The sequence below is a fragment of the Rhyacophila brunnea genome, unplaced genomic scaffold (genome assembly GCF_057557595.1).
Source record: "Rhyacophila brunnea isolate RB1 unplaced genomic scaffold, BYU_Rbru_1.0 scaffold_1, whole genome shotgun sequence".
In the NCBI taxonomy this organism is placed as follows: Eukaryota; Metazoa; Arthropoda; class Insecta; order Trichoptera; family Rhyacophilidae; genus Rhyacophila; species Rhyacophila brunnea.
In genome coordinates, this window is record NW_028232751.1 from 17,851,126 (window position 1) to 17,864,763 (window position 13,638).

General features: G+C 29.8%; 1 protein-coding gene across 1 annotated transcript in view; it reads right to left on the bottom strand.

Moving 5' to 3' along the window:
- The window catches only part of Dscam2 (Down syndrome cell adhesion molecule 2), a 366,238-nt gene that overhangs the window by 108,409 nt on the left and 244,191 nt on the right, over positions 1-13,638 (bottom strand). The window contains 1 exon segment of the mRNA XM_085960898.1: positions 5,475-5,636. Coding sequence (XP_085817024.1) covers positions 5,475-5,636 — 162 coding nt within the window.

The window sequence follows — 13,638 nt, forward strand, 5'->3', positions numbered from 1 at the left end:
AACTCCTTACGCAAACAATCGATTAAACGTCAGAGTGACAGTTGTTACTTTAAAAATAAAAACAACGAGAAATAAAATTATATAATTTAGTAATATAAGTTAACATGTATATAAATAAACCAACGGCGCTCCAATAAGCGGCCCCTTTTCTTGAGTGTGCATTTTACGAAGATAATTAAGAGTTAGTCGAAGAATCTAGGTTAACAAGTTTTGTTTTTGTTTTGATACGTTAAAGAAGTAAAACTTCTAACGCGCGTAGATAAAGTACATACACCGATTTTTTTTCATAAAGTTGTATTTTAGTCAAGGCCATTTTGCGTGTTATTAGATTTATATTAATTGTACCTTGTATATTAGTTGTATTGATTGATAGTAATAGCGTCATGATTAATTAATAGAAATGGTTATGTAAATGTCGCTAAAGATTCTAATATAAAAAAACATAGTCCATACATATTTTTCCTCAGAAAACTGACACAAGAGATTAACTGTCGAAGCTAAGTGTGTTTGCAATAACTAATATGCAAACCATCTTTTGTATAAATATACTATTGTATAATTCTATTACTCTTGAATAAATTGACACAAAACAGCTTACTCATGTCAACAGTGTCAAGAAATATATAAATATTAACAGACACAAAACTACGGTTACCGATACAAAATCATATCGTTGAAAAATATTTATCACAATAGAGATAGAGGTAGAGCCTCTATCCATGCTAGTAGGATTTTATTAGCTTGATAGATGAATGAAAGTTTCATGCGAAATGTATAACGAACGAAGGTCTTAATAAAATGCTCACATACAAGGGAGACAGATTTAATTACTAATTGTACATGTTATATAAACATCATGTATGTTCGCATCGCATGCGGTTTATTTTCTGGATATATGGTCGCATGAAAGTTCTACCATTGAGTTTATCATACGAACAGATTGTTTCATCATAGACGCTTGTCATTAACAGCACGAGACTTTTCCATGCTAATCATTCCTTTCTTTGCACCAGCCCTCTTTCGATATTTTGGTTAGTTTGTCTTGATTTTAACTGGTATTCCAGTTGATATAAATTGTCGCGTGGTATTTTAGATTTTGAAGGTTTTGACTCTATTTGATTTGCCTAGTTAACACCTTTAAACCATATAACTGAATATATTGGGTGCTCAGTAACGTCCTTCAATTGGTTGTATCATCGAACAATAATTATATATATTACTATTTAAATATATAGTATTCATTAAATTGTATACAGATAATTACATATTTTGACATATTATGTATCGCACGTGTGAGTTATGTTATTGACAAACATAACTAGGCACCTATTAAAATAGCAAAGCTTATTGTGTTAGTACAGACATTTCAATTCATATCTCAAGAAATCCCTCAGTTATGCCTTCTGACAAACGGAATCGCGTTTGCTTTCCTACCGACTCTCCTTGATATGGCATCCTTAATCCATAGAATGTCGGTTAAACCCTCTTGAGATAGCGTGAAAAGCCTTATACAGCCATAAAGCCTTAAATAACAACGCCATACACTTACGATATTTTACTAGGATTTTGTAATATTCGATTTCACACAATAATTACAATGTATTGAGTTTCACACTTATGTAGTAAATCGCTGGATTACGATTATTTTATCTGAGAGTATCATACGACGTGTCAATGTGAAAGACTCAAGTTGATTCGACCCTCATTTTATTTAATTGGTCGATAATTGGGACGGTTATTTAATTTAGTCCGACGTCATATGATAATAGAGAAGATTTCTTCTCATTTAGTCATTACTGAGGTGACAATATAAGTTAAGGCTATACTTCAGCTGGGGCACGGTCTAAAACGATCGTGACTACGCGACGCGAAGATTGTGCAAACGACGCGTGCAGAACAAAACATAATCTGTCATAAAAATTCAACATGCGTCCATTTAATGTTGTTTATTGTTCTATTAGTAATACTAATATATTCATTGAAAGGTTTTCTTTTTCAAGTAAATGGGTAACGTTTTTTAGTCATCTTTACACGATTTAAGGATAATTTCCCCCGACGCCATCACAAAACAAATTGACGTGTTCACAGCTCGATTTTCGCTCTCCGATTGACAGCAAGTCCGAAATTTCGTCGCATCTATAGTTGAAAATTATTTGCCGTTTCACTGAAGTATGCTATTAAGTCAGACGTAGTTAGAGTTGGGTATTTCCCGAGAAAATCTCAACTCGAGATTCGAGATTTCCAAAAAAGGAATTCTCGAGACTTCTCAAGATATCTGGAAATTTTAAAAAACCTGTAATAATCCTAAAATCAGTGTAAAAACAGACAAATTCCGAAAAAATATGTATTTTTTATTTATGTAAGAGGACAAACAAAAAAGAAGTAGGTAAATTTCAAAACATTACTTATTTAAATGGAATTTCAAAAACCACATACTGTCAATCGCTGCGTCTGACAATCGCGTACGCCTTTGATACACAAAATTCCCAGATGTTGCAAATATTGCGCTCATTTTGAGTCGACGTTGGCTTAATTGTGTTAAATGCTTGCCTTGAACGTTTTGTGTTTTCTGTTCTTTTTTTCATATAGAAAATCGTTTTTTTCAAATAATATTTGATAATAAAGATATCTCGAATCCTGAGAAAAGATTCTCGAGATCCGAGATTTCCCGAAATGTTAAAAATTTCAATTCTCGAGATTCGGGATTGAAAATCTGAATCCGAAACCCAACTCTAATCGTAGTACATGATAATTACAACCAAGTTCTTCGGGAGATCTTTTTGGATCAATGCCAGAAGCATTGAAGTTTGCATAGAGATGTGGTGAATAGTGAAGAGTTATATAATTATATTAATATATTAATTATATTATACTAGTATTATATAAATATTATCATTACAACAAAAATGAAATTCAATTTATACCAATAACCCTCATTCAATAGGCTAGTATTACTATTTTAATTTTTAAGAGCGTCGTTGTGACTAGAATGGTTTTAATTATTAATCCTTAGTGATAGTTTTAGGTACGTGGAGGTTCAAATCGGAGACAGGCTGAGAGGCTCCCTTTCAAAACTATTGCATAATATGCAGTAAATCAACATTAAGTGTTAAAATACGGTAGAAGTTGAGTTGTCGAGAGTGTTTTACGCTTTGATTTGTTTATATTTTACACTCAATTTTGTGAAAAATACTGTTTTTTTTTTTTAAAGATTTTATGGTTATCTACTCCAAGCTCTAACAAGCTACAGACCATCCATCCATATGTGGTAGATTATACGTTTTATAAAGTCGCGCTTTTTACTACACTGATACGCCTTTTTGCCTGTTTCCCTCACATACAATTAGATCAAATGATATACACTTGTATTAATATAGATGGTAATAATTGAATAAATACATTATATAATATGTAAAAAAGGAATTTTTAGAATATATTACATAATTTTTATCCTAGAGCCAGAAAGCGTATACTCTACTTTGCATTAGAGAATTTTTCGTCAAACTTTACTTTACTAGGACGTTAATGCGAGTTAATCTGACCGGACACCGGAATAAAAAAAATAAATAAAGAAAAGTTAGATACTTGAATTATTTGTGCATTAAGTATTTCGCGTAGATAATAAATTATTTATTTGACGTATGCTTACTGTTTATGTTGTTCTTATTTTTTATTACCTATGTATTTCTGCTACCTATATAATACTATTATCTAATTAGTAAGATTAAATTTTTAATAGATATGAGTTCAGTTGAATGTTTAAACAATTAAAATTAATCTTAAAATACTTACCGTTTAACATACTCAGTTTTTCTGTAGTATAAGTAAGAATGTAAATGATTTATGTTAAATATTGTAGAATAAGTACACATACAATATCTAACTGAACATTAAAAAGTGTTTATTTGTCGTTCCATTATGTAAGAATTAACAATTGATATACCTTTTATGTAAGTAATACTTAATAACAATATTATATTCTTAATTTATATATACAAGATTCGCGAGATCGAGACTTATGTGTTAAGATTCTGTAGAAAAAGAGAAAACGTCACATTATCTCTGATACTCAGGTAGGGGAGAATAATACGCCAGACAGACTAGATTAGATGGGTTTCCTGGAGGAAGTCAAGACCCACATACAGTTTCTATGACGATATTTTATGAAGTATTTTTTGCTTATTATCACTGCTCTAAAATCCGACGTGGATTCAATTAGCAAACTCATTCAGTCATTCGAGCCGTGTTGTATCAAATCGCCAGCAACTCGGCGATCATACTCGATTCCTTCTAGACATAGATTACGTGGGCTACCAGCATTGCGTCATCTCACAAACCTAAAGATGGTCAAATGATTCAAAATAGCTGCATAGTGTTTCCGAAAAAATGTATCTAAATTATTAAAGAAACTGAATTTTAATGCATTTGGTGAGATAGCGTATTTATTCTTATCGTGAGATCCCCTAATGAAGGTTGGCCACCATCAGGGCGATCTTTGCTCTATAATCTGCTATCCGAAATAGTTTAGTAGAGCTACACTCGTAGGAATAATGAGGGTTCTTAAGTCATAAAATGCGACATCGTCTTCTGTTGTGCTTACCATTGATCTTTCTTTATGTTATGATTTATCTAATTCTATTTCGACCACTGCAACTTTTATGGTACCATCTTTGGAAAGTCGACGTTCTATGTCTGATCAATATTTTCTTTTCAAAATTATCAATGGTTTTGTTGACTCGCCAAACCTACTCGAAAGGGTGGGTTTCCATTGTCTATCAAGATTTACGCGAAACCAAACTTTGTACCATATCAGTCGTAGCGGTTCTAATTATGCACAAAACTCATTTATTCGGCGCTCTTGTTTAAATTATAATATGTATTTCGCCATCGTTGATCCTTTTAATGACTGATATGTTTCATTTAAACGCGCTATCTCCAAAATTTTGTATAAATAGATATATATGTTACTTTTTTGTATATAATTTAATTATTCATTATTCTTCCTCATTTTTCTCACGTAATTTTCTTATGTAATTTCTTTATATTTATGTTATTTTTAATCTCTATCTTGTTAGGCTTCACTATATTATAATGTATACATGGAAATTTTGCTGGTTGCAATAACTTTTCATTATTATATGTAATCAATATGTAACTGTTTGTTTCCTAAATTAAAAAAAAAAACACGTTTTGAAATGCTATACTTTATCGTCTCATAATGTGGCCTAGGTACTGTAAGTTTCTAGTTTTGATACTATGCAGAGCTTTACGGTGCTTTCCCATTTGTTTGAGGGTTTCATCGTTTATCAGTCCAAGGAACTTTGAGAATGCGTCTATCTCGAAAGCTACAACTCGATATGGTTACGACGAAATGCTAAACGCACGAAATCAATCTAATATTGGGTAATTCACCCGAGCGGAGTTTATATGCTATATTACATTAGTTTGGTAAGAATATTAATGTGTAATCTTACTTTATGTCAACACTGCTGTCGCCTGCGGCATTCGCAACTGAGCAGCGATAGTGTCCGGCATCGTCGGGCGTCGCTGCCTCTATTGCGAGAATCGGTCCTAAAAGCCGGACGCGGGGGCCGGGTAAAAGGAGCTGCGAGTCGCTTCCGACGAAATGATACCATCTGTTGATAAAAAAAGAATATTCAATAATATGTTTATCTATTACTACAAACCAAATTTAATATTAGGTAACTTTACACTATTTTAATAGACGGTGACCATATTTATATCATGCCATGTATGTATCTACTAGCAGTATTCAGAAAGTATAACATTGTTAATTAGAAGTATTTTTCTAATAGGAAGTTATATTTATGTGATATTCCAAAATAAGAATATTAAAAAACGAAACTACATTCTTTTAATTTAGTGTGAAAAAATTAAATAAAATAATATGTAGGTATAACAATGATTAAAGTTTTTGTTATTTTTAAAAGATTTGGCATATAATCTTACAGTACAGGTTTCAGCATTGTATTTTATCACTTTTTAATCTCAATCGTATATTAAAGCGTAACTATTTCTAATTTCTATATTTCGACAATTTATAAAGAACATATCTGATTTAGATTCATTTAAGTGAACAGGATTTTCTTTATATTTCAAATTAAAATATGTTTTTAACGGTGTTAACTTTACTGTCATTCTTGGTGGAAAGACATTGCATGAATTACATTAAAATACATTTAAATAAAAGTTTCTAAAAACTTATCTTTTCAAAAGAAATCATAATATACTTTCAAATAAAAAAATGATTAATTTTATAAAAATAATGAATAGTTTTTTTATAACAGTTTATACATTTGAAATAACTATTTTATTGACTCGATTCTTAATCCATAACATTTATTTTTAAATTATTTAAGTCAACCAACAGGATTAATCACAGATGATAATTAATATGAATATAATATAGAAAACAAATTAATATGTGATGGTTCCAATAACAGGTGGACACAAAAAGCATAATAAACTAAATATGTATAATATATTATGTACCTACAGCTGTAACGAATATAATTTGAGAGTTATTGAAAATCGTTAAAGAAAAATAGAGAGAAAAAAACATAAAAAGTATATACATAGATAAGGTAGGCAACACAAGAAAAAAAATATAATAAAAATAACCAGTCATTCAGATACGATTATTAGTCGTGGATTTTGGAGCGACTTAATTTGAAAGAGGCAAGAAAACAAAACAGATCGACTCGATCACTGTGAAGATTTAAGGCTCTGCAGAGTCGAGCCAATGTACAATAATTGTAACCTTAATTGGTTTTATATGTATGAATGTATAAAAATGAGAAAATGTGAGGACGAATATTGACTCTTGGTACATTACATTTAACGTAAGACAGCATTTGTGAGGAATCTGAATGGTTAATAATTATTTTGAAGATAAAAATAAGCTCAGAAATAGTACGCCGTGTTGAACATAGTAGATTTTTCACGCCTTATTTTTTTTTTATTTCCACTAGATTTTTATTATACACTGGTTACTGAAAATACAACACATCATTTAAAACGATAATGACTATTTGCGAAGAGTCAGTAATTTTATGGATGTACAGTTAAAACCAATGTTTTGAAATGTGTGTTTAATCCAGTGCAAAGAACGAATGGGTTGAATGAACTTAAATTGTCTGTAAATGCCAATAAGCTTATTTATATATTATATAATAATATTATATACTTAGGAGCTTTGATAGTAATTTTATTTTTATTAAATTTAAGTGTTTATTTAAATCATTATGAAATTTTAAATGTAAGTGTCTATAGATTTAAATATAAAAGTAGTTTTAAAACTTTCTAACGCTTTAGTATGTTTGGTTAGTGTTTCGGATAGTTATTTTTAAAGATTACTTTATTTTCAATTTTATTTCTGATATTATGTCGTAAATGTCATTTATTAGTTTTGAGTTAATCGAGTTTATAGATTGTATCCAAATAATATATGAGATTTTCGTATATACGGCAGAGTAAAATTCCGGGTAGCAAAGTCTTCAGCAGAGTATAAATTATGCCAAATCCTACTGGAGACAAAACCAAAACTACATAAATTTGTGATAACTAATGACAATTCAAAAAAGTAATATTTCCCTTACAAAAAGTTGGAAACTGGGTGGGTATGAGCTATTATAATATAATACAGGTACTATCGAATAGTCTTGAAATCCGAATGGAAAATAAGGTATTTTACAACGTTTTTATTAGGTCGTATTCTTATTTGTCAAATTATTCTTAATTTATATTCTTATTCAAATCTTGCAATCGATTTTTAATTAACTTCCCGACTAGCTAGACAATTGAAACTTTTAGAATATATCAGAACACAATGCCAATTCATTTTTAATACTTTTAGCCATCTTTAAGTAGAATTAAATTAATTTTCAGTCAATTCGTTTTGTATGAAAAGTTATTTCGGAAAAAATCCGTAATCCAATCCACTATTATTAGTTGCTAGGAAATTAATAATATATACGTGCGTTACTATAAAAATCAATATGAGTATCAAAATGACATTTCAGTATTATTTCTATCAAATACACTTTTTTTGACCGTTTAAGCTAGTCAAGTCAAGTTTATATGATTCAACAGAAAATTTAAAAACGTTGTATATAAAAAGTTCTTTTTATCTTGTAATTATTTTTAGCTCACGTTTAAGGTAGAATATCTCGGAGACCCATGTCATTAAATTTTCATCTCGATTGGGAATCCAAAATCGGTTCATAGAGGTTGATCGTCAGTATAATTAACAAAAAAACTTAGTTTTTTGAAAGAATGTTATATGGGGCTTCTAGTTTGATCACTAATATATTTTTTTTGATAATGTTAACTGTTAATTCTTGGTGGAAAGGCATTGTATTAATTAAAATAAAATACAATATGTAGGTATTACATACAATAAATTATTACAACATAACGTCATTTTAATTCGTACAATGCATTGTCATTTTTATTTTATTTTATTGTGTGAACTGTCAATTCATGGTGGAAATGCATTGCATGATTAATTTAATTTGATAAAACGCTATTTTTTCATACTTATTCCACTTTTCTTTAATATCTGGACCAGTTTCAACCACCTCAGAGAGACATTTTCAACTAAAGAATATTCAACATAACAGGCATTTATAATAACAAATTCAAAAAAGTGACAAAAACAAACATTCTTAATTCTTAACATAAAACAAAAATATAAAACAATAAACACTTACTAATTACTGTTATTGTAAGTGTTTTATTGCTTTATATTTTTGTTTTATATTAAGAATTAAGAATTTTTCGTTTTAGTGTCCTTTTAATGAGGTATTCTAAAATATTAATAAGTTTGAAATTTTATTCATTTTAATTACTAAGTGATATTGACATAATATTATTTGATAGGATACTTCCGTGTATTGGTTGATCGTTTTTGCTACTTTTTTAATTTGTTATTATAATCACTAATGCCTGCTGTGGTGAATATTCTTTAGTTGAAAATAATGTCCCTTTGAGGAGGACGAAACCGGTCCAGTTACTCGTTCGATGCGGACGACACGACTACCGTATCCCCGTTAAACGGTCATTCGATGCAATCAGCATGTTCATGTTATTTAAATGTGGTAAGTAAAAGGTACGCAGTGATTGTGTTAAATTAAAGTGGAATAACTACGATAAAAAATGAGTTTTATTAAATTAAATTAATAACGCGTTGAAATTACTCAGTACATTCCCATCTAATATATCGTCTCTGTTTTGGCAGAACACGCTAACTGGAGAATACTAGTTTTGAGTAATTTGACTTTGAAGTTGTTAAAATGTTTGAAATGGTCTATCATGTTAGTTTATTAAGTAATCGTAAAAAGGGTGACTTTGAAATAAAAACTGTTTATTTATTAAGAAGGTTTCCAGACGGTAAAATTTAAAATAAGGAACATTTTGGTATAACTAACTCAATATGTAATTTTTTCGAATTAGTGTCTTCTGCCAGAACAGTGACGATATTATTATGGCTTCTATGTATAGAACATTAATTCGTAAATTGGTTAAATTACTTTAATCTGAACGACATTATTGGAAAACCATTCAAAATAAAAATAATAAATCCTAATGTGGATGTAGACATACATGGTCGTGCGCACTTAAAATAGCACTCAAAAGCCACGTAAAATTTAAGGGAAAGTCATAAATAAATAACAGTATATACGGTGCGTTTTATTTGCGAGACCAATTTTTTTGCTAAACACAGCATGTTTATGCTTTTGCTTGATCGTAAAACTCAGGCGCGTTTAATCGGTTGAAATGAAACGAAAAAAAGTGAGTCACCCCGTCATACGAATATATGGCCATAAAGTTTCTAGTGAACAGTATTCATTTATTCCGCCACCGGTTTCACCGTCGAAAAAATAAATTCGTTAATTTGGATTTTTTATTTTTATCGTGACGAAGTCGCAGCGATTTTCTAACGACGATGTACGTACAATATATATCAGCGGTGAAGGGTGGAGGCAGGCCTTGCTAGTCAAATGTAAATATTTGTTTTCATTGAACTAAACTTACAATGAGTAGATAGTGTTTGTTACTCTTTTTTAATTAAATTAAACCCTGCCTAATTAAAAAGTATTCTTCTATCTAGAAATATCCAAAATTATGCCATTAAATCATACATAATTTTAAATATTTTATCTATATAAGAATCTTTTTAATCGATTATGGAAAAATACTAACCATCACCACTTGTAATATTAATTAATTCAATTATTAAACACTTAATTCAACAAAAACAAATAACTATGACTGAAAAAGTGTGCGCTATTTTTGTCGTATCGCCCATAATAGTAAACCAAAACTTTTATGGCATGATTTATATATAATTTTAGATATTTTATAGATAGAAGATTTTTTTAATGGCTATGGTTTGGTTTAGGCAGGGCTTACTAAATTTAAAAAAAAATATCACCAGCAATATAAGTAAGTAAGTACCTATTCCTAATTAAACGAAAACAAATCAATTAGACTGAAAAAGTGTGCACTGTTTTCTCAGATCGACCATTGCATAGGTACCTAAACTATTATGGTTTGGTTTAGTCAGGGTTTGAGATTATATCTAAAAAACTAACTAACACCATCTTCAAATTGTATTCTTAGTTCAATGAAAACAAATAAATATGACTGACAAAGTTTAGTGTACACTATTTATGTTTTCTGAATCTTTACGATTCATATCAAATAAATTCAAATTTCTAAATGTTTGCAAGATTATTGATTATACTCTGCTAATGTATGACATAATAAATTAAAGCGCATATGGAAAATTCACGTTCATAATTAATATCAACATATTCTTCTAAGTCCATTTGATATTCAATATTGAGGCGTAGGCAACCTAACCGATTTTTTTTAAACGGTACATGTTCAAACACGCGCGTTAACATCATTTTACTCCCTACTTCAATTATAGTTTGTCAATTTATGGCTACCGCCGTATGTTGTAGCTTAACCACTGGGGAATGCCAAAAGAAATGGCGTATTTCAAAAAAACACTACCTTATTCTTAGGTCAATAATTTATATAAAGCAATCATTATTTGTAGGATTATTATCACACTTGAATGGTCAAAAACATAGCTTATAATTAGTATCTTTAGAATTATCTTCAAATGTGTCGATCTTGCCCATTTTTTGAATAATAAAATGCCTAATTCTTGTCAAATTTGGGATCACAGAGATTATCAATATAATTTTTTATCGTAAATATTTCACTATAATAATGTCGATATAAATTATATTGATGGTTTTATAAATTCGTTTAAAAATTATTAAATGTAAAAAATCTTAACATCACTGCACATTTATGTACTGAAATGTGACTATATTCTAAAACATTAGAGCGAAAGGTTTAAAAGAATACTATTTTATGTAATAAAAATACTTTATGCAGTCATCAAATGGTTAAAATAAATATAACGGATAATAAGGCTTCAAAATTATATAAATAGATTATCTACAACGTTTAAGGTATGTCCAGCATCATGCTTTGAAAATAGAAAAAAGCTCCATTTTGACCCACGCTGAGCACGTCCGCCCTTAATAATACGGGTCAATTATTCAAATACTATTCGATGTTGGAAAATCTCCCGATAAATTGATGACGATTTGACAATGATTTTCGACGATATATAGATAGAGAATGCAACATATTCAAAACTCAATCAACTAATTTATTGTAAATCTCATATTGCATAATACACATATACGAGTATGAGATAATATTATATTTATTGGAAGAGTTATTTAATGCTAGCGAATTTTCCTTTGTTCTCTGTAGTCTCCTAGTAGTATTAATAATTAATTAGCTTCGAAATTTACTTGCTATTGACGCGAAGTATTGCTACAAAACTGATTATTTATTGTTGGAATTTTCAAAATGTTAGAAACAAGCCTTTTATCAGTATATCGCATAAGAAGTGAGCGCCAAGCAATGGGGTGCAGCTGTAAATTTCTTTTTTCATATTATTACTATTAAACACTCAAGAATGTATGCTATTACACAACATATTATAAGAGCCTGCGAAACAGGCTTCATATTAACCGATTGTTTAAAACCTAAGTTCTTAAGAAAAATAGATTGAAAAATAAATAAAATACCAACAAAATCATCTGTCTCCAACTTTTATAACGTGATTGAATACAAATACATTAACTGTAGAGAATCATATTTTTTTCCTTACATACGCAAACAAAGGTTTGGAATAATCCAAAGTTTTTTTTGTATAACAGGATTTTTCATTGAAATTTTTTTCACTATAATATGAAAATATGAGTCATGATTCAAAAACCTTCCACGTTGTATAGTGGGGTTTGTCATAACGGTTTATTGGATAAAAAGCTCGACTTGAAACTCTTCATGGAAGTTGTCACCTTGGACGATTATCGTCAACTCCAACTTGATATAAATAATATATTAGATTGGGGCAGGCGTAACAAACTGGACTTCAATATTGATAAATGCAATGTTTTATCGTTTACTAAAGCCTCACGAGTATTGTTTTTCCAGTATTCGATGCATGGCAGAGTTCTCTCACGAATATCATCTGTTAGAGATCTTGGAATTACGTTTGACAGTGAACAGACGTTTAGTGATCATATAGATACCATTTGTAAAAAGGCGCTAACGATGTTCGGCTTTGTCTTGCTACTTCCTGGGTCTTTTCGGATGTTACGGTACTGAAAATTCTCTATAACTCCTTAGTTAGAAGCAGACTTGAAAGTGGGTCTATCGTTTGGGCTCCGCATCAGTTGAAGTCATCCCAGTCCCGCATCAGGATATTATCCGTGGCTCTATCCGACTGACTTTCTTTAAGGTATGTAAGCATACTGTAGCTTAAAATTTAGAAGGGATCTTTATTTAGCTACATATTTTTTCAGACTTATACGCGGCGTAAATGTGACCTTTGCCATTCTTGGTGGTGTTGGATTGTGTGTGCAATAACCATGTTGAATGAAATCGCTTCGGTTATTGATATATTCCACTTACGTGAGGGTGAATTTAGGTGGACGTTGTTTTATAAGTTTTTAAGATAGGGTCTATCAAAGTTCACTCTGTGTGCTTCCATCTACTTTTATTTTTGTTATTTTATTTTATTTTATTTCTTTTCTTATTTTATTTCTTTTCTTATTTTATTACTTATTGAATTATTAGATTAACTCACATTTCTCTATATTTTTATTTTTAATAAATATTAACACTTATTTTATCTCATGTCGTGAACGCTTTGAATTTATAATTTGTTATGTTCATTATAGGTATGTAAAATAAATAAATTTGATTTGAAAATTTGAAATTTGACTAATGAGGCCGTAGAATTTTTTTAGCGTTTTCGCTGTTTGGTATCACTTTTTAGTAAAATATCTATGTTGTCTTTTTTTGGTGAAATATCTATATTTTATTTGGTATACTTCTAAGAAACGTGACTAAAAAGTGATAACATAATGATTAGTATAATATAAATCATACCGTGGCCTCATTTCATCAAGAGGAAGATTGCAACCATAAAAAAAGTTTATTTGACTTTGGATAATATTGGTATGGCAAATATACCCTTCCAGTATTCATCGTCATTTTAAATATATTGTAATATAA